Here is a 22,143-nt window from a genome sequence, read left to right on the forward strand (position 1 = left end):
ATCCCTGACTTGGAGTGGATCCCTAACTTGGAGTGGAATATCGTGCATTTCTTGAACCAGAATGGAGTCATGCTCATGGCACTATGAAAAGAGTTATTTCTAAGAAAACTTGAGGAGTGGCAGATGCTCTTCCCAATCTGCTAAGCGTGACTGAATATAGTGTCAGAGCATTTATTCTAGAACTTGGTTGACTCATTTGGCCATCTAATTCTGGATGGTATGCTGAATTTAACAGTAGAGTTGTACCCAAGGATTCGAAAAGCGAAATCCAAAAGTGACTAGTAAACTTAAGAACTCCTTCGGAGACGATGTTCTTAGGCAACCCATGGTGGTAAAAGATAAGAACTCCTTCGGAGACGAAAATGGAAGCAAGAAGGAGAAAAACGAGATGCTGTAATAGATTGCTACAAAAGCTGAGAGTGGAGGCACATACCAAGGAATAAGTGGCACCTATGGATAGCCCATAGAATGGCCTACAAACCCCCCTCCATGGTATGGGCTGAAGTATCCTGGACATGGCTCAGGATACCTATATATCTAATGTCATGGTTGCACATGTTCATTACGTAGGGATATAGCAACCTATGACTGTACAGAGTACAACATATCAAGTAGATGTAGGAAGACAAGGAGCCCGTTTGCTCCAACTGTCGAAGTTTTGAGCGTGCTCGGAAGTCCGTAGATATGAACTACTTACGGAGCACGTGTTCAAAACGTTCCCAAGTTAGCACACTTTTTCCGTCCTTTAAGCATCGTTGCCACCAAAGAAAAGCTGTATCTTTGAGGACGAAGGCTGCCAAGGCAATCTTCTTGCCTTCAGTGAGGTCAACAGTGTCAAAATACATGCGCATTTTAGCGAGCCACTGGTCAACTATTCAGCTATTCCGCTAACCAGTCTAGGCTTCCGGTAGTTTTATGTCAAGTCTTTTAGTTTTGGAAGCTTGAAGTAAGCGGTAGAGGGCACAAAGTTCAACGTTTTACCTCTGGTGGAATCAGGTCCATATAGTCGTCGGGTGGCATCTTCTCATCCTCTGTGTGTTGTACTGCGAGAATTATGGAGTTGCTGGACTTTCTGGACCAGATTGGAAATGATGTCCTGAAGTTGAGAAATCTGGAGTTGAAGTAATGCTTCACCATGTATATTCGCTTCAGGAGTCTTTTTCGGATTCTCCGGCGAGGTTGGACGCGAGTGGTTCAACATGTCTGAGGTCCCTGTGAGAAGAGCATGAGATTGTGCTCTAGTTTGTACCATTTCTGGAGGAAGATCCGGGCTGCTCCTAAGATAGCTTATGCTGAATGGGGCAGGCGAGGCAAGATGGAGCCACCCGTGGAAATCTCGTAGAGGAATTCCTGAAGGAGGTAACACCAGTCATGCCAAAGTAGGGGTTACCGCTCTTGAGAGGATAGGAGTTGGTCACGGATCCAGAAAAGGGTAAGGAGCTGTTGTCAGAAGAGGAGGATATCTAGGAGAAGTAGTGCCTTCAGAATGTAAATACTATCTTGGGGAAGGTGAAACCTGCTCAGGAGGATATCTGGGAGCTAAAGGAGGTGGAGAATACCCTGCAGATGTTGAAGCTGCGGGGTAAAAGTCTCTCCAAAGATGGACAACGAGCTCGTAGGGAAAATCGGGTTCTAGGTATCTATGTGTCTCATGAAACACAACCTGGATTGTGCTAAGGAAGTAGTGAAGTTGAGGTGTCTCACGCAAAATATAGAGGATGTGATCCAACTTGGTGGAAGGACATGTGACACAAAAGACCCACGATGCAAAGGCTCCAAAGTGGGCTGGTTGTGAAATCTAAACACGATATTGGGTGATGGGTGATGCCCGAGGTAACCTTAAAGGGATATCGGGAGCATTACCAGGGGTTTCCATTTCTAAATGAGGAGATGTTCATTTGCTGTAATTTTGTGAGAGTAAAGACAGCAAATATGTGTTGAGAGAACATTCTCAAAGAAGAAAGGAAAGAAGCCACCTCGCACCAAAGATTGACTATCATACTGGTGCTGAAAATCGTGTACCAGCAGTAGGCTTCGGGATGGAAAGGGTAGGAGGTCCTAATGTCGAGGTGTTGAAGACAAATTGCAGGCTCACAATTTCAAAATCAAGGTTAGCCGTAGCAGGAGTCAGACAGCCACCTTCAGCAGCGTTTTGGCATGAACTCAGCGTTCAATCAGGGCGAAAATTCAGCAGATGGTAAGGTTGAATTTGAGGGCAGCAAAGGCTGCTGATCAGGGCCAGGAAAGCCTGGTTGGAAACGCTGATGGAAGGTAGAATATGCATGGAAAGAAAGGGGAACTGGCGTGGCGAATTGCCATACGGATTGCATCAGGAAGAAATCACGGTTCTTTTCGGCTGCCTAGGTTGGGTGGTTGCCAAAAATTAAAGGCTGGGTTACTTGAACCCAAAGGTACAATAGGGCTGGCCTTGGGTAAAGGGGCTGGTTGTCCCTTTTTGACCCCCCTAGCTGCCCTTTTTATAACGTGGTGCTTGGTGCCAAGGGGTATAACCTTTATAAAGGGGTATGACCCTTGGAATAGGTCTGCCTTTTCATGAAGGGGTAAGTCTTGTTTTAAAAGAGGGGTGTCCCCTCATGAAAGGTGTCTTTTCCCGGAACAGATGTGCCCCCTGGGTGAGAAGTCAAAGGTAGGGTTTGGCCATCCTAGTCTTGTTTTTCGAGAAAGCTTATGACAAGGTAGAATGGGATTTCTTAGAGGATATCTTGCTGCGTTTTGATTTTTCAAATGCTTGGATCAAAAGGGTTTCCTCCTTGTATAGATCAGCCCATAGCCGGGTGCTTATCAATAGGGTTAGAGGCAAGAAGTTTCAGATTTCTAGAGTAGTCCGCCAAGGGTGCCTTCTTGCCCCTTTATTACACTTATTCATGGTTAAGGCATGAGCACCTTTTTGAGATCTCAGGCAAATATTAATGGGTAGAGGTTTCCCCTCTTGGATCAAAAGGGGTGTCTCCGTCAGGTATTTGGGCTGTCAGGTTAGTGTGGGCATCCCTCCCTCGCATAGTTCGCTCATGTGTTAGAAAACTTCAAAAGGAAACTCCTCTTGTGGAGTTCAGCTAGACTTGACCTTGCTTCTTGTGGAGTTCAGCTAGACTTGACCATGCTTTTAGTGGGTAGTTATCAACCACATACTGCTGGCCACAACATGGTTTGTTCTTGTTGGCGCCACTCTAGGGACTGATCACTCAGCTCAAAGGACCGATCCAGATATGGGGGGGTCTTGATCATTCAGCACATGCCAAATCTAGGTGGCTTTGGAGACTTTGATTCTAACAATGCAAGAAGTGGCCTTAATATCATCGATCCAAATCTGCAATGTGGGGCTTTGCTTGGCAAGTTTGTGGTCAACGGACTTATGCCAGGACGGCAGCCTTGGAATATTTCTTTATTCGATACATAGGGTCATGTTCCCCCTCCTCAGGTTGTGATTGGATGGATAGCTCTAGGTGGGATCTTTATGTCAGCACACCTCGAGACATAGGGTCATGTTCCCCCTCCTCATGCGGTGATTGGATGCAGAGCACTAGGTGGATCTTTATGTCTGCACACCTCGAGATGCCTTCTTCTCCCCTATCCTAAAGCTTGGGACAGTGTTAGGATTCTCACACGATCTCCCCGTCCTCACAAGAGGAGATTAATAGGCATGGGATGACTTCATTCTTGGTGAGCCTCTTGATGCTTGTGGTTACATGCATTGGTCCAAATGGGAGAGAGTCCATGCTTCCTCTACGGGTTCTTGGAAGATTTTCAACACCTTTTAGATGAATGTAAAACTCAAATGGTTAGGAATCGGAAGGAGAATTGAGCAAATGCTGCAGCCTTACCCTAGAAATGGGTCTGTACAGATGGATGAGAGACCTCATGATCACATTAGAAGGAGGATGGCTTTTTCAAGGGCACATGTCCCTCTACTTGCCAGCATTGTCTCTGGTGAGGAGTCCATTGTGGGACTTTTGAGTAGATTGCTCCCTCCCCTTTCTTCATCACCTGGGACTCCGTGGTTTGGCTCTCTCATCTAGGCCTCGGATGTTTTATGAGATGCATAGCTCCTCTTGGACTTTTGCAGTACGACATCATTTGGTCGAGCCATGCTCTCTGGATGTTGTTCCGCCCTCTCCCTACAGACTTGCACATGCCTCAGTGGAGACTTCTTGGAAGATCATAGCGAGAGCCTGGCATATATGGAGATCCACATGCACAGAGGAACTTAATAGCTCCCAAGTCCACAAATCTCACACCTTGGCCCATACTTGACAGACATTGTACGCACTTTGATGGTCATTTGGTTGAATATGCATGGGTCTTCTAGGGCTGCATCTGGGAGAGGACTATCTTCCTCAAAGAGTGGAGAGGCTGTCCCTTCTTTTCGTAGTTCACTACAGTCTAAGATGGCACTTTCAGCCTCAGCCTAGATCTTTACCAGGCTTTTTTTATGAGTAGGGCTGGACCCTCTCCACGTTTTTTTCATGCTATTCATGATATACTCTTGCCCTGAGCACTTTTTTCATGAAAAAGATTTTTCATGAAAAAGAAAAAGAAAATGGCATGTGATCCGGGCTGCAACAATCAAATCTGTTTTCTCTAAAATATTTGTTGCAATACTGAATCAGACAGCATATATAATGTACATTTCTGGCATACCAATTATGAACAATAGTTGTGGGATCCAGCTTATCAGCAAAGGAATTGAACGTTTCCTCCCTGTCGAAATCCAACACAAAGCTCAATATTCAAAGAGTAGAATGATTTTGTCAGCACAGAACTTGGAGAAATCATTTTGCGTGCAAGTTGGTAACAGTCATTAAAACCAGCCACAAGGTGCAACCGTACCAGTTGACAGGCTCCCAACCATGGGATATAGCTAGCTTTTGGGCACGTAAAACAAAGTACATATAGGCATCACTCGTTGTCATGCCATTATCATCCATCCTGGCAAGACACAATAGTAAAAATCAGAGTCACATTTGCGAATCGCATCCTTGGAAAACAATGTCAAGGCCAGGCTCCTTCAACGAAATTTTAAGTTCCTGTACCTAGTCACTATGCAAGGAATTCATGTAAAAAAGCACCTTCAGTATCTCCAACTCTCATGTGAAAGATGGGAGGTATTTTACACACTACTCTAGTTAACTTCAATATCTCCCAAATTCAAGCAGGACGGTACATGGCCAGTTGCAGCGATGAAAGTTTATTGACAAAATTTACTTTTACGTTAGTATACGATCAAAACAAGATCAATGTCAAGCATATGACATGCAAAGCTAAAGATAGAGTGGCATATAAATTTTGTTACCCTTGTATCTTCTGAACTACCTTCTTTTGATACCTGCAGAGATTTTGTCACCTTTGTATCTTCTGGACTACCCCTTTTTGTGTGTATGTGTGGGGGTTGAGATAAACTTTTTACAGAATGTAAAAGGTTATAAGATGTGATATGTAAATGGTATACCTCAATATAAATAGTGTGCAGTAGATGCAGATACCATGATCTAAAGGCCATCAATTCAACACTCTTGAGCCACATGATTTGGTAAAATTGCATTGCTAGGGATCCATCCATATTGATATATGCCCCACAATCAGCCTTGCCTAGCTAGTACATGGTCAAGAAAGTGGAATCTAGCAAAAGTAAAACATCAAGCCATTCTGGTTTAAAAACCTTTTGGTGAAGCACGATGAAGACAGATTGAGAAGGAACCTCATTGCAATAGATCTTTATAGAAGAAACGTTCTGTCTCATAGTGGTGGAGGGCCAATCAGTGATAGCTTATAAAAGACCACAACATTGAAAGCATAGACTAGATCGCATAGGCTACCAAGATATGACAACCATAGACTGGATGGTGTGAGCTACGAAAATACAATGAGGCCTCCATTTTAGAGGGGTAAAACTTAGTGGTAGGACCAAAAAAATTACAACCCCATTATCATACTTCGATCCAAAACACGTCGCTTACAGTTAGGAGCATTGAGGCATTAAAGGCATTTGAGGATGCGTCTTACCTAACCATACCTTCTGTCTTCTTATCATTTGCTATAAACACATTTTTATTTTTGAGATTTCCAGTTCCCAGCAAGGGTGAGAGAAGGAAGAGAGGGTCAGAAGTTGTATTCCATTATCCACATAAACGCGTGTTTTAGATGTAGCATCCCCAAGCATGTCCTCGACACTATTAGCAAGGTCTTCATCATCAAAATGTCCACTTCAAGAAACGAGCAGTATCTTGTTGCTCATACTCTTCCCATGCACTCGCTTCATGCTCGTTTAATTTAAACTCTTGACCAAAGCTTTTGCAAGAAGTCTCCAGCTTAATTGAACTTCCAAGGGAAGTGCATCATACCACGTTTGTGTTTTTTTGTCAAATCCTTGACCCTAAAACATCCCCTTGTAGTAATCACCATGAATATGCTGTTTCTTCTATTCCCTTTTCACACAATGAATAAAAACCCCTATGTTCTGATAACCATCACCATAGAAATACCTTTTTCACTGTACCCAACAGAACATGCTTCTCCCACGAAATCCCTATGTGGGAAGTACAACATTTTCCCACCTGTAACTGTATGCCTCTTAAGCTGTCATCTTATGCATCACCATGCTATGGCATAAGAGCTAACATGGCCATTGCCTATCTCACATCCCCTTTGCTCTCATCTACCCACCAAGTATATTCACACTATGATTTTCTCTCAAACGCAAGCCAGCCTTAGTTCACCATCCGTAACTTCTCAAAAACAAAGTCAACAAGCCTCAAGATCTCTGTAAACTGTCAGATACAACAATTTTGTATTGGTCTACTGACCATGCAATTCCCATTTCACATCAAATGCATCCCTGTGACAACACTCCAGTGCACAGTACACCACTTAGGGCACTGGTCTGCGGCAAAACGCCCTTCTAAATCACTTGTCGAACCTGCTCAGGAGCATACCACATGCAGTGAAACAGTCAATTTTGCAATGCTTTTCACACTGCGTACTAGATAGCATCTTCTTCCAGAAGTGCTCCCATCAGTGCATATGAATAAGCATAAAAGTACACTGAAATTTCTGACAATGCCCTTGAAAGCTACTTCAAAAATACATTTAAAAACATCCCAAGAAAAAGAGATCTTCTGCAATTCCTTGTCATTTTATCCAAACTGCAAGTCGTATGTATTGTATTCTCCCATCAAGCAGCTACCAAAAAAAATCAAATTTCAATGAATCTCCCATCCAAAAGCTTATAGGGGATATTTCATCATATCTCCCAGGATTCTCGTGCGTGCACACCAACTTCTACCCCAGAACTATTTCTCACTACAAACCACCCCCATGAGAAACTCCCTCACGAATTCCACACACCTTAGGGCAAAGTCATGCATGGCCCAAAATTCACAAATCTAGCAAATCACTTCATGAAAATGTGAGAACTGCTTGCTTTGACACAGGGACGTATTGCCCCTCCTCAAGAGGAAGGGCTCTCTCTTTGAGAACCAGTTTCTCTATGCCATAAATGCTTGTGCAGACAATAGGATGTCCCTATAGGCTTCAGAGCTCCTTTAATCAAATAAATTATCTGCAACACCATTAACAGAGCAAATCGGAGAAATCTGTTGCCTGCGACCCAAGGTGAAGCAAACATTTTGTTTTTTTTCAAAAAGATCACTTCCTTAAGCATGATTGAAAACCGCAAGAGCAAGCTCTAATGCGGGAGTACAACATGCCATGCATGAGAAGAAAATAAACAACTCAAAAAGGGCTAACAAAAATCGAAGGTGGAGGCTGAAAATGCCACCTTAACCCTAAAGAAGACTCAGAGAAGAAGGGAGATCCTCTCCAAGATAGCCCTCATGGCAGTAGCTGCTCTGGAGGATCCCTGCATGCTCGACCATATGGCCATCAGAGTATGTATAGTATCAGTTCATATACTGGCCATAGACTGGAAGGGATGAACCTGTGAACCCTCAATCGCCTCCGTACAGCTGGCCCTCCATATATGCCATGCTATAATGCTAGCCAGAATTTCCCATGATGTGTCTACCGAGGCATGAACAGCTCTGAAAGGAGTGAAAGGAACATCCTGAAGGGAACAAGAGTCCACAAAGTGTCGTCGTATAATGAAGGCTGAATCTGAGTTATGTCCCTCGAAAAACACCTGAGGGCCAGTGAGAGATAACCATGCCACTAATCCCCAGGTCATGAAGAAGGGTGCTCTATGAAAATTACAAGGAATCCTAGCAACACCCTTCCAAATTTTCCTCGCCTATCTGCACTCCCAAAGGCAATGCTGAACTGACTCAACTACTGTGTGGCATCGAGGACAAGTTTGGTCAGCCCGCAAACCTGGATCTCCACAGGTTCACTACAATCCCTCCATGAATAGAAAGCCAAAAGAAAAGTGTGATCTTTCTATTCCTAAGAGATTTCCAGAGCCTCCTCCAAAAGTTCCTATGCATCTCTATAGGAATCCGAAAAGAATTCCAATGTGGAGCTCTGGAAGGCCGCCAACCTCTACTCTTGAGCTGAAGTCTCCTGGCATTTTTAACTGTGTAACGAAAGAAGGGAATGCTCTTCTCTCGGTGCCCTTCATCAATCAATTCCCATTCCCCAGGGCCTCACTGCAAGAACCTAATGGAGCGAACTTTTTTTTTTTCAAGAAAATTACTTCATTAAGTATAATTGGAAACCGCAAGAGCAAGCTCAAATGCAGGAATACATCATGCTATGCATGAGGAAAAAGAAAACAGCTCAAAAAGAGCTAACAAAAATCCAAGGCTGAAGGAGACTCAGAGAAGAAAGGAGATCCTCTCTAACTCTCCTGGCAGTGGCTGCGCTGGAGGATCCCTGCATGCTCGCCCAGATGGCCATCAGAGTGTGTACTGTGTCAGTCCAAATACTGGCCACAGTCTGAGAGGGGTGAACGTGGTTACCCTCCATCGCCTCTGTACATCTGGCTCTCCAAATATGCCAAGCTGCAATGCTAGCCAGAATCTCCCATGGTGTGTCTACTGAGGCATGAGCATCTCTGAAAGGAGTAAAGGGAACATCCTGGAGGGAACAAGACTCCATTAAGTGTTGCCGTAAATGAAAGCTGGATCTAGATCATATCCCTTGAAGAACACTTGGGGGCCAGTAAGAGAGAACCATGCTACTGAACCCCATGTCATATAGAAAGGTGCTGTATGAAAGATGCTGAAAATCCTAGCAACACCTTTCCATATCGTCCTCACCTGTTTGCACTCCCAAAGGCAATGTTGTACTGACTCAACTGCTATGTGAGCATGGGCTTCAAAATGGCATCCTGGCCAGGGGCTCGTGCAAAATGTGGACCGTGGTGTTTGGCGTCAGTGACAAGCATGACTTCTTTTTTGGATCAAATCTCGATACAGCCCTTCTCTAATGCTTTAAATGAGACTTCGTATCTAAAATGCAGGAACGATCTCACTGGAAAGTCATTAAGAACTCTATCAAGGAACCGGCGCTTGTTTGACATAGGCGGATGGTTGAAGGAGACTTTCCAACAGTTTTCACCCGTTTTTGTGCAAAGGTCATATGCAAGGATATGAAGTTTTGGTTAAATGAAGCAGACTAAGAGCACGATCATGCATGGCCCTGCTTCGCTGAATTGCTTTTGCTTATCACGTTCACACGAAAAGTTCCCCTCTCATGGCTGCTATTCTGAATGCTTGGGGCAGCTTCAAAAACACTATTCGCAGAGTTCCACCCACCTCTTGTGAGGAAATTCACAGGCAGCCAGTCATGTGGAATGACCCGATTTTGGATGACCATTGGAGGCCACTTGAAGTGTCACACTATATGCAGTGGTCTAGATGGGAGAGGAGACCTGCTTCCACAGTAGGCGCCTTGCAGGTCTTCAGGAGACTTCCAAAGGATCAGAGACTCTTAGTAGTTGGCGACCTCAGAGGGAGTGCAATCAGGATATAGCAGATAGAGGCAGCCATTCCGGTAGAGTTGATAGACACAGATGACTTGCCAATCACGGAGTCCACTTGGTGGGGAGCGTTCTCAAGGATAGGCATTCCCTTACAGGTTATTGCCCTGCAGGATGCACTTGCCCTTGTCTTTGATGTTCAGCCAGGAGGAAGGCTTACCGGATCTTTTGATGATATTCTTTTGGAGGTTGCCTTTCAGCCTGATAGAATTGCAGGTTTCATGGAGTGGGGCACGGACTCACTGTGGTATCTTGACCCTGACCTTCTTCTCCTTGCACTTGGGTCTTGGAGACTCTGGTTATACGGTGGCTCCCCTATTAGGTTCTTGGAGTGGGACCCAAGGGAGTGGGAATGGATTGATGAGGGGCACCGAGAGAAGAGCATCCCCGTCTTTCGTTATACAGTCATAAATGCCTCGAGATTTCAGCTCAACATTAGAGGTTGGAGGCCCTCCAAAGTCCCTCATTGGGATAGTTTTCAGAGATCTACAGTTGCATGGAAAAACTTTTGGCATAGGCTCTGAAAATCCCTCAAGAATAGAAAGATCACTAGGCGCTTCAATCCGTAGATCTTCATCTCCACCATCCAAAATGCACCTCATCCTAGCTCTCCAAACAGCACCTCAATCTTGGCCATTGATCTTCGATCTAGATTAAGGGTACACATGAAAAGGCGCCTTTTCTCTCTTAATGAGGCCTCCACAAAGTCAAACCTTGCCCTCCCCTTGTCAGATCTTGCCACTTAGAGCCTACCAAAGCCATCCTAGGCCTTTGATCCATCCACCACCCATCTCCATCCAAAGGCCAAGCTTGATCAATTTCAAACCATGTCAGTTGAGTAAATGCTAAGGGGCCCTTAGCCCATGGGTTACCATAGCCGTTCACTTGTAATTAACTTAATCCATTTCTTAATCAATTCCTTATGAGGCTCTTTTGAGACCCCAATTCTCCCCTAATGGCAATTCCTCCATGAATAGAAAGCCAATGGCCCGGATTGAAGCGCCATTTGCTCTCACCTCCTTCCTTGGATCTAACCTGGATCTATGAACTAGATTGAAGCACCTTTTGCACTCATCTCCTAGATCCACACCTTGATCTATGGCCCAGATTGGAGCACATTTTACTCTCATCTCCTCCCTTGAATCCACCCCTTGATCCATGGACCAGATTGAAGCACACTTTCCCCTCATCCCCCCCCTTGGATCTACCCATTGATCGAATGGCTGGGAGTGCTCTACCATAAATTTGAATGTAACCCTTGGATTGGAGATCAGGTCAATGTCTAGGAGTGAGGACCATAGGTCCAAACCATGGGTGAGAGGTCTCCCCAACCATAAATGCTCAAAATGTCCTTTTATACAACACAACATACCAATGTCCCACACAAAGAAGAACTCTCATTGGTGCACCTCAAATCCCTCTCTAATCCCTTGAAATTAGGAAACACTAATTGGAGGTCCTTTTAAGACCCCATTTCTCCCCTAATGAGTGACCCTGTGGAGATCCAGGTTCGAGGCTGATCCAACTTGTCCTCGTTGCATTTTCGTAAGTTGACCTCATAATTCTCCAAATGAATATTGATATTCAGATGGATGAGCGAATCCTTCTTAGGTGTCATGACTTATAAGATACCTGAACCCACTAACCAGCAAGCTCAGAATTCAACTCATCTTGTTCCACCACCACAAGTAGTACAATTCCATATTTGAAGTCATATTCATCTTTGGCAATTCGAGCCTAATTGTGGATCTGATCACCCGCATAAAGTCTGGCATAAAATTCTCTACCTGTGCCTCTCCTTCTCAATTTATAACTCTGCCCTGCATCTGCCCCTACCTTCAACTCTGTTTGCAAAAGTGCCTTCACCCATATCAGCCTTTTTCTTCCAACATTTTGAAACACAATGGCCTAGCTTCCCACGATAAAAGCATGCTCAATTTCTTTGTTCACCTTCATCCTTCTTTTGGAATGGCATGTGCTTTTTTTCGCTGCATATGCCTCGTACTTAGTGCCCCTTTCCATTTCTAACCAACTAGGTCTTCCAAACGAGAGGAGTTTTTCCCATACAATAAGGTCGTTCTAAGGGTATGGTTCACCCCATTAAGAGGTATTTGTATCAACTTCAATTCTTCAATCTTGGCATCGAATTGTGTAATTCATTCCAAATCTCCTCCTTCCCAAAAAAAAATTTTCCAAAAAAGAGACTTCTATTAAGTAAGAAAGAAACTCACTAGAGCAAGGTCTGAGCAGAAATACAACATCATGAAATCATGAGGATAAATAAAACCCCCTCAAAGTGAGGTGGAAAACAACCAAGGCTGAGGCTGAAAGTGCCACCTCAACCCTGTAGGAGTCTCAGAGAAGAAAGGAGAATCCTTTCATTCCCTGAAAAAAGAAGCCCTCCTAGCTGAGGCTGCACGGGAGTCTCCCTGTATACTCATCCATACGGCCATCAAAGTATGTACGGTGTCTGTCCAGATTGTCTGTCCAGATACTAGCCAAAGTATGCGAGGGATGAACCTAAGTACCCTCCATAGCCTCTGTGCATCTGGCTCTCCAGATATGCCAGGATGCTATGCTCGCTCAGATCTCCCAAGAAGTATCCACAGAGGCATGTCCATCTGTAAAAGGAAGGTGTGGTACCACATCCACCAACGAACAGGATTCAATCTGATGACGTCGAACCAAAATCGCCCGAGTGGAGTCAAGTCTCTCATAGAATACCTGAAGCCCTGTAAGAGAAAGCCAAGCCACAGAGCCCCATGTCGTAAAGAATGGGGAGTGGGCAAAGTGACTGAAAATCCTGGCTACCCCCATCCAAATCATCCTCACCTGTCTGCAATCCCACAAACAATGCTAAATAGTCTCCGAAGCAGAGAGGCAACGAGGGCAAGTAGGGTTGGCTCCGAACCTGGATCTCCAAAGGTTCACTGCAATCCCACCATGGATAGAAAGCCAAAAGACGAGAGTGATCTTTCTATTTATGTGGAATTTCCAGAGTCTCCTCTAGAAGCACCTCTGCAAATCTGCACTGATATCAAATGTCTCCCAATGAGGAACTCTGGAAGGTCTCCAACCTCTACTACTGAGCTGAAATCTCCTGGCATTACTGACCGTGTAACAAAAGAAGGGGATGCTCTTCTCTTGATGCCCTGCGTCAATCCACTCCCACTCTCTAGGGTCCCACTGCAAATACCTAATGGGAACTCCCCCGTAGAGCCAAAGCCTCCAAGACCCGGTGGAGAGTAGCCGGGGGTTTGGGTTGAGGAACCACTCTGAATCTGATCCCTGCACCAAAAGACCTACAACCCTGATAGGCTGAAAAGCAGACTCAAGCAAGATGTCCTCTGTGGATCTGAGCAATCTGCCACCATCCTGCACAGTAAAAGCTAAAGCATCCTCATGTGCATCTTGAAAGGCCAAAACCTGAAGCGAGACACTACCTCTCGTAAAGGTACCTGCCCAAGTGGAGCAAGTGAGTGGCATATCATCTAAGTCTACCCACTCCTCTGGAAGGGCTGCCTCAATCTGCAAGATCCTCCCTGCACTCCCTCTGAGATGTCCTGTCAACCGAGACTTGGATCCTCTGGAAGCCTGCGGAAGGCTTTCCAAGACCCCAAGGATGATGCAAGTCTCCTCTCCCACCTGGACCACTGCATGTAGAGTGAGGCACCAAGTGGTCTGCCATGATCATCTAAAATATTGTCATTCCACATGATGGGTTGCTGTCTGAGGGGGGGGGGGGGTTTCTTAACACTTCCGGAAGTATTACCGGAGGCCTAGGGCCACTGGTGCGAGAAGCGAGTAAGACGTGCCATAAGTGTCACTGTTGGTACGTAGGTGAGTGCTTGTCGATGGTGTCAACTATGTGCAAGCGGTAGATGGTGTCAACTATGTGCAAGCGGTACAAGTGCTGAAGTGATGTGAGCAAGAAGAAGACCAAAGCGGAACAACATCATGAAAGCCATCCCTCGACATGAACAGCAAGGAACTTCAACCACATGACACAAGTGCAAGCGGTAGATGGTGTCAACTATGTGCAAGCGGTACAAGTACTGAAGTGATGTGAGCAAGAAGAAGACCAAAGCGGAACAACATCATGAAAGCCATCCCTCGACATGAACAGCAAGGAACTTCAACCACATGACACAGATCCGTTGTACCAAGTGAAGGGAGAGGAGGGGAGGAGAACACAACGAAAAGAGATTTTAGAGTAGTGAGCAGAGATGGGAAGTAGCATAACTCATTAGAGAGCAAGATGACTGATACACTCCCCGAAGATACACACGAGGCGAGCTCTTGACTCTAGCCTCTCACTCCTTCACTCCCGCCTCTTGTCCTTGCCAGAATGTCCCTCCCCTTTCCCCTTTCCCCCTCTTCACCTTCTCCTCCTCTGCTCCACCCCCCGCTACCAATCTCCACACCTTCTTCCTATTGGTTGCCTTCTTGCACCCTTAGCCATCCTTAGCCATTCCACCGTTTGTGGGCCGCTCTGTCCTTGATGGCTTCCGCAACACTCCAGCCTGTCCTGGGTCAGTGAATCCCGTGCTCCATGTGTTCTCCTGCGCTCCTGACACTAGTTGGTTGAGAGGGTTGGTGCACCACCTATGCCTCTTAACTGATGGAATGCTTTCCATGTGCACCAACAGGTGTATCCCGCGTACCATTGCGCCAATACTTCCCTATGATTGACTTTGACCATGGTGAGTCGAGGTTGAGGTTTGGCACTCTTCAGTCATGTATTGCTTCCGTCATGTCCATGTCAAGTCCATGTCATGTCCAAGTCATGTCCATGTCAAGTCCAAGATGTGAACACATGTGAACACGCTGCGACTAGGTATGACCAAGGTCTAACAACTTGGCATGTTGCTGAGGTGACCATGACGTGACCCAAGTGTGACTCTTGGTGGGTCGCCATAAACTTTGAGTACAACAGATCCCCCGCCACTATCATTCACCGTCCTGGTGAATGACCTAGGATCTTGTGAGAGAAAGTTAAGTGTAAATTACAAATAAGAAAGTGACCTTGGGGTTGACATCCCAAAACTGAAAAGAAAGGGCTCATGGCCTTACAACTGTAAAACTGAAAAAAAGAAACTGGCTCATGGCCATACAACTGTAAAACTGAAAAAAAGAAATTGGCTCATGGCCATACAACTCCAAACTCCTTATTTACATGAGAATCCAAATGTACAGAGTTCGCAAAAAGATATGCCGAACTAAAAGATCCAGGAGCTACTGCTTGCTGGATGAAAGTCAGGGAGGGGGAGGGGGTGGGTGTGGTGGGTGTGCTGAGGTTCCGGGGCTGGTCCTTGCCTCTTCCTCGACTGTGTCCATGAGGTTGCGGATGTCCTCATATTTGGATTTATACCTGTGGTAGCCAGACCTGTAATGTTCACATCGAGATTTGAGAGCAGCATTTTCATCTTGCAGCCCATGGAAGTTGTCCTGCAACTTGGAATGTGAAACTTGGAGATGGTCTTTTGCCTCGCGAATCTGCTTCATTTGACTCCGCACCACGTCCACCTGTTGATCCACAGTATGCTTATCGGCAGCCAGTGAGGTGTATCTGTCCTGTAGGGCGGCAAGCTCCCGCTGAATTTGAGCCTGTTGGGCTGAATGGTGGTCCTCCAAAACTTTCTTGGTGGCTGTCCACTCTGCCTCCTTTGCTACAAGACTTTGCTGAAACTCGTCGTGCTGAGTTTTCCACCCAGCTTCCCTTGCCTGTAGAATTGCTCCCCACTCCGTTTTTTTCATTTGCAATGTTGTATCCCATTCTTTATGCATGCTGGCTACCTGCTTCTCATGTTCCAAGCGGAGGTGTTGCTTCTGTGACAGAAGCTTGCAAACCTGACCCGTAGTATTAAAGAGGGAGGCACCCATCTGAATGAAGCTGTCATCTATAATGCGTTGAGCCATATGAAGGGACCTTTTAACCCATGCATACCTGTCCCGATAGGTCATTCGGTCAGCCATGTCAATAAGTTCGCCATATTCCTCGAAGGCCGCTTTCATCCCCTCTTGCTCTAGGTCCTCGAGAGCTGCCACTGGAGCCAGTGTGTCGATGTCTAGGTAACAGCTTGGAGCTTGGGATACCTTCTTGTTGGAAGCGATTGTCTCTTGCAAGGGAAGTGTGAAAATTTGGTCCAAGTCCTCCTCCATGCAAACAGGAGACCGCTTCCGCTTTAATGCATACAGCAGCCGTTTGTGTTCCTGGCTCTGTTCCTCTATCTGGGCCTCATGGGTGAATAGATCTCCCGAGGAGGTTGCGAAGTAGGTATCCAACATATCATTTTGAGGAAGTGGAGGACAATCCGCTGGAAAAGGTATCTTACCCCCAGCAAAAATAACCTCGTCAGGTTGAGTTTCTAGTAAGTCCTGTCCAGCAGCCTCCATACTTGGTTCAGGGGTCAGTCGTCGAGACACCCGGGGTGGGGTCTTCGCATCACCAGTGGCTCCCAAAGTAAGATTCAAGTTCAATAACCTGTGTCGTTCTGATGCCTCTCCATCAAGAGATTCCAGGGCAGAGGTGCCTGCTGCCGTAACGGTGCCTGCTGCCGTACCTTCTGTCGAGGGATCCCCCTGAGTTGGGGGCTTAATGTGCATATCTTTGCACCCTACTGACCCTGATGAGATGATCGGAGGGGAAATGGTCATGACTGCGGGTGAGGTAAGTGGTAATGTCCTGCCATGGTGGGTGAGACCTGAGGAGGGCAGGGGAGTGACCGGAAGAACATCATCAGGGAAATCACAATCTGCCTCGAAGGGGATGGATGGAGAGGCGACTCCTGCATGAGCAACTGATGGCAAAGCTCCAGAGGCTGGCCCAAGAGGGAATGGCTCAGAAACCTGTGCTACAGATGTGGGTGGAGCAAGAGTGGGAATGGAGACTGGAGATGCAGATGTGGAGGGAGCAAGAGTGGGAATGGGGACTGGAGATGCAGATGTGGGGGGAGCAAGAGTGGGAACGGGGACTGGAGAGGAAGAGAGGACAGAGACTGGTGCAGCAGAGGCCGAGGATGCTGGGGCCGCACGAAGGGCCAGTGGAGATGATCTCAAGTGGGGGATCATAGGAGCGGAGGGTGGGCGGTGAGGAGAGGATGAAGTATGTGAAGGTGGAGGAAAAAGTGCAGGCGTTGCAGCCCGCCACTGGTGCAAGAGGTAGGTGAGGTGAGGTCCACAAGTACATGTGTGTGTGCTTCGGCGTGTGCGATTTCGAACAGTGGCCCGGAATGTTGAATAAAAGAGGGATGCAAAATCATACTGAGTGATGGTGAATAGAGCATTAAGAGCAGGACGGATACCTTTCGTGATGTAGTAATGCCCGGGTGCTGAATAGAAGCGAGTGAAGAAGTAGCGTGTGATCACTGCTTCTCTGCTTCCACCTTCCAAAACCTTTTTGCAATCATATCCCCTCCTGTTGGGTTTGCACTGTGAAAGGAATGACAGGAGATGTGGTGAATCGTCGGAAGGAGGTTGAATAGGGAGAGCAGGGAGCCCCATGTACTGTGAGACCAAATTGGGTGTGAGAAGCTGCCTGGAGCCCATGAACTCAAAAGTGTCTGTGACATAGTCGTAAGATCTGATGAATCCTGTACACAGTTCCACATCCACCGGAGGGAAGATGACCTTGTCGAACTCAGTTAGACTGAGGGTCTGGATCTCGGAAGATGACAATACGGAGGATAGTTTGAGGTTCGGATCCAGAAGAGGTTTAAACATAACCCGAACGTGGGAGAGGGAAGGGGTGGTTACCGAAGGGCTCTGTATCTCCGTTGGCCCACCCGACCCTTCTGAATGTGGTCTCCGTGCAGAGGGGGTGTAATTTGAGCCCCCATGGTCAGAAGAGGAGGCACTGGAGCTCTGGGAGTGGAAAAGAACCCCCCGCTGCTGTCTTGATTGCGGTGGCTCACCATCCGAGATGATAGTGATCTCCGGACCAAGATGGGAATGTATCGCTGATGAAGTCGGTCCTGCTAATGAAGTCGGCCCTACCGATGAAGTTGACCTTGCTGATGGAAGTGGCTCTGCTGATGAAGTCGGCCTAGCTGATGTAGTCAGCCCTGCTGAGGCTGTAGGCAGGGGTGAGGTCATGTGCACTGCAGAGGCTGCCTGAGACGTCATGGCGGTATAGAAAGGAATGAAGAGCTTATCTCTGAGCAACCTTGGCTTATACTTAGACTTCTTCTCGAGCATGAAGAAGAACAAGAGGTAAAGTGTAAGCTAATGACGAAGCAGGAAAGGAAGCTGATGACGAAGCAGGAAGGTGAGTGATGACAAGGCAAGAAAGGAAGCAGGAAGGGAAGGGGAGCTGGTGACGAGGTAGGGGAGCTGCTGTCGAGGGCTTGAAGCAGGAAGGGAAGGGGAGCTGGTGACGAGGTAGGGGGGCTATTGTCAAGGCGTTGGCAAGCCCGCTGAGATAGAACGAGAGAGTGGGGTAGGTGGTGACAAGAGGGGGAGCTGATGGTGATGAGAAGGGAAGCTGATGGAGAAGCACGAAAGCTAGAAAGGAAGTAGGAAAGGAAGGGGCGTGAATGACGAGGCAAGAAGGAAGCTGGCCAGATGATAATCGAGAAGGGGAGTCGATGAGGAGGTCTAGAGAGGAAGCTTGTGAGGTGCTAGTGAGGAGGGGAGCTGGCCAGGTGATAACGGGAAGGGGAGTTGATAACGAGGTCCAGAGAGGAAGCTGGCGAGGTGCTAGTGAGAAGGGGAGCTGGCCAGGTGATAACAAGAAGGGGGAAGGAGAATTGCGATGAAGGTAGGGCTGCAGAGAAGGCATTGGAGGGAAGGCTGCAGGGTTTTGCAAGATGGCGATGGAGGGAGAGCTGTAAGGTGGCGATGGAGGGAGAGTTGTAGGGTGGCGATGGAGGGAGAGCCGTAGGGTGGCGATGGAGGGAGAGCCTGCAGGAGAAGGAGGGATGCAGGAGAAGGTGTTGGAGGGGAGGCTGCAGGCTGCAGCAGGAGGGTTGCGATGATAGTCTGCAGGAAATATGCGAGGGAGGGAGAAGGAGGGAGGCTGCAGGAGACTGCAGGAAATATGCGATGGAGGGAGAAGGAGGGAGGCTGCAGGAGACTGCAGGAAATATGCGATGGAGGGAGAAGGAGGGAGGCTGCAGGAGACTGCGATGGAGGGAGAAGGAGGGAGGCTGCAGGAGAAGGAGGGAGGCGGCAGGAGAAGGAGGGAGGGGAGGCTGTTGCGATGACAGTCTACAGGAGATATGCGATGGAGGGAGAAGGAGGGAGGCTGCAGGAGAAAGCAGGAAATATGCGATGGAGGGAGAAGGAGGGAGGCTGCAGGAGACTGCGCTGGAGGGAGAAGGAGGGAGGCTGCAGGAGAAGGAGGGAGGCGGCAGGAGAAGGAGGGAGGGGAGGCTGTTGCGATGACAGTCTACAGGAGATATGCGATGGAGGGAGAAGGAGGGAGGCTGCAGGAGAAAGCGTTGGAGGGAGGCTGCAGGAGAAGGAGGAGGCTGCAGCAGGAGGGACGATGCTGTAGGAGATATGCGATGGAGGGGGAAGGAGGGAGGCTGCAGGAGACTGCGCTGGAGGGAGAAGGAGGGAGGCTGCAGGAGAAGGAGGGAGGCGGCAGGAGAAGGAGGGAGGGGAGGCTGTTGCGATGACAGTCTACAGGAGATATGCGATGGAGGGAGAAGGAGGGAGGCTGCAGGAGAAAGCGTTGGAGGGAGGCTGCAGGAGAAGGAGGAGGCTGCAGCAGGAGGGACGATGCTGTAGGAGATATGCGATGGAGGGGGAAGGAGGGAGGCTGCAGGAGAAGCGTTGGAGGGAGGCTGCAGGAGAAGGAGGAGGCTGCAGCAGGAGGGACGATGCTGTAGGAGATATGCGATGGAGGGGGAAGGAGGGAGGCTGCAGGAGAAGCGTTGGAGGGAGGCTGCAGGAGAAGGAGGAGGCTGCAGCAGGAGGGACGATGCTGTAGAAGATATGCGATGGAGGGGGAAGGAGGGAGGCTGCAGGAGAAGCGTTGGAGGGAGGCTGCAGGAGAAGGAGGAGGCTGCAGCAGGAGGGACGATGCTGTAGAAGATATGCGATGGAGGGGGAAGGAGGGAGGCTGCAGGAGAAGCGTTGGAGGGAGGCTGCAGGAGAAGGAGGAGGCTGCAGCAGAGGGTCGATGCTGTAGGAGATATGCGATGGAGGGGGAAGGAGGGAGGCTGCAGGAGAAGCGTTGGAGGGAGAAGGAGGGAGGCTGCAGGAGAAGGAGGGAGGCGGCAGGAGAAGGAGGGAGGGGAGGCTGCGTATGATTTCGTAGGCTGCAGGAGGAGGGAGGGGAGGCTGCGTATGATTTCGTTGTCTGGAGGGGGGGGGAAACAGCTATAAATATATAACGAAGAGATCCAACTTTAGAAAAGTAAGCCAAAATTAGCATGAGTGGGCTGCAAGATGCGGTGGAGGAGGTGGATGAGCTGATCCCAAGGATCCACGCTGAGTTTAGCCAAATGCTAAATATAGCAGTGGTTGGAATTAGGAGAGTTTAGCCAGATGCTAAATATAGCACTGGTTGGAATTGGGAGAGCTTAGCCAGATGCTAAATATAGCACTGGTTGGAATTGGGAGAGCTTAGCCAGATGCTAAATATAGCACTGGTTGGAATTGGAAGATAAAGGACAGACGCTGAATTTGGTGGCTAAATATAGCCTTGGCGGGAGGGGGTAGGTGAGAGAAAAAGCGGTGTGGGCAAGAGGAAATATTTGAATGAACACGGTGGGAAAATTGGAGTTTGAATTTTACTCTCTCTCTTGTATAGGATATTGGATCAGGGTGTTATAGAGGTGAATGAGGCTGAATGAGGCTGAAGGAGGGATGAACCAAGGGTGAACCAAGGATGAACAAGGGGTGACCTAGGAGTGAACATGGGTGACAGAGAGGTGAACAGGGGTGACCTAGGAGTGAACATGGGTGACAGAGAGGTGAACATGGGAATTGACATAGGAGTGAACAGGGGTAACCTGGAGGTGAACAGGGGTGACCTAGGAGTGAACATGGGTGACAAAAAGGTGAACATGGGGAGTTGACATAGGAGTGAACAGGGGTGACCTGGGAGTGAACATGGGTGACAGAGAGGTGAACATGGGGAATTGACATAGGAGTGAACATGGGTGACAGAGAGGTGAACATGGGGAGTTGACATAGGAGTGAACAGGGGTGACCTAGAGGTGAACAGGGGTGACCTAGGAGTGAACATGGGTGACAGAGAGGTGAACATGGGGAGTTGACATAGGAGTGAACAGGGGTGACCTAGAGGTGAACAGGGGTGACCTAGGAGTGAACATGGGTGACCTAGGAGTGAACATGGGTGACAGAGAGGTGAACATGGGGAATTGACATAGGAGTGAACACGGGTGACCTAGAGGTGAACAGGGGTGACCTAGGAGTGAACATGGGTGACAGAGAGGTGAACATGGGGAGTTGACATAGGAGTGAACAGGGGTGACCTAGGAGTGAACATGGGTGACAAAAAGGTGAACATGGGGAATTGACATAGGAGTGAACAGGGGTGACCTGGAGGTGAACAGGGGTGACCTAAGAGTGAACATGGGTGACAGAGAGGTGAACATGGGGAGTTGACATAGGAGTGAACAGGGGTGACCTAGAGGTGAACAGGGGTGACCTAGGAGTGAACATGGGTGACCTAGGAGTGAACATGGGTGACAGAGAGGTGAACATGTGGAATTGACATAGGAGTGAGCAGGGGTGACCTGGAGGTGAACAGGGGTGACCTAGGAGTGAACATGGGTGACAGAGAGGTGAACATGGGGTGACCTAGGAGTGAACATGGGTGACAGAGAGGTGAACATGGGGAGTTGACATAGGAGTGAACAGGGGTGACCTAGAGGTGAACAGGGGTGACCTAGGAGTGAACATGGGTGACAGAGAGGTGAACATGGGGAGTTGACATAGGAGTGAACAGGGGTGACCTGGAGGTGAACAGGGGTGACCTAGGAGTGAACATGGGTGACAGAGAGGTGAACATGGGGAGTTGACATAGGAGTGAACAGGGGTGACCTAGAGGTGAACAGGGGTGACCTAGAGGTGAACAGGGGTGACCTGGAGGTGAACAGGGGTGACAGAGAGGTGAACATGGGGTGACCTGGAGGTGAACAGGGGTGACAGAGAGGTGAACATGGGGAGTTGACATAGGAGTGAGCAGGGGTGACCTAGAGGTGAACAGGGGTGAC

The 22,143-nt window shown here is 48.0% G+C and overlaps 1 protein-coding gene across 2 annotated transcripts in view; it reads right to left on the minus strand.

Annotated features, from left to right (window-relative positions):
* LOC147888807 (beta-hexosaminidase 1-like) overlaps positions 1 to 22,143 on the minus strand; it is a 231,326-nt gene that overhangs the window by 16,006 nt on the left and 193,177 nt on the right. For both annotated transcript variants that reach the window (XM_087392236.1, XM_087392235.1), the window contains exons 12-13: positions 4,849 to 4,947; positions 4,660 to 4,719 (exon numbers count right to left, since the gene is read on the minus strand). In XM_087392236.1, coding sequence (XP_087248362.1) covers positions 4,660 to 4,719; positions 4,849 to 4,947 — 159 coding nt within the window. The remainder of the gene's footprint in view (positions 1 to 4,659; positions 4,720 to 4,848; positions 4,948 to 22,143) is intronic.

This window comes from Dipteris shenzhenensis, chromosome 21 (assembly GCF_047967505.1).
Source record: "Dipteris shenzhenensis isolate YYH24624 ecotype China chromosome 21, Dip_SZ_1.0, whole genome shotgun sequence".
Lineage (NCBI taxonomy): Eukaryota > Viridiplantae > Streptophyta > Polypodiopsida > Gleicheniales > Dipteridaceae > Dipteris > Dipteris shenzhenensis.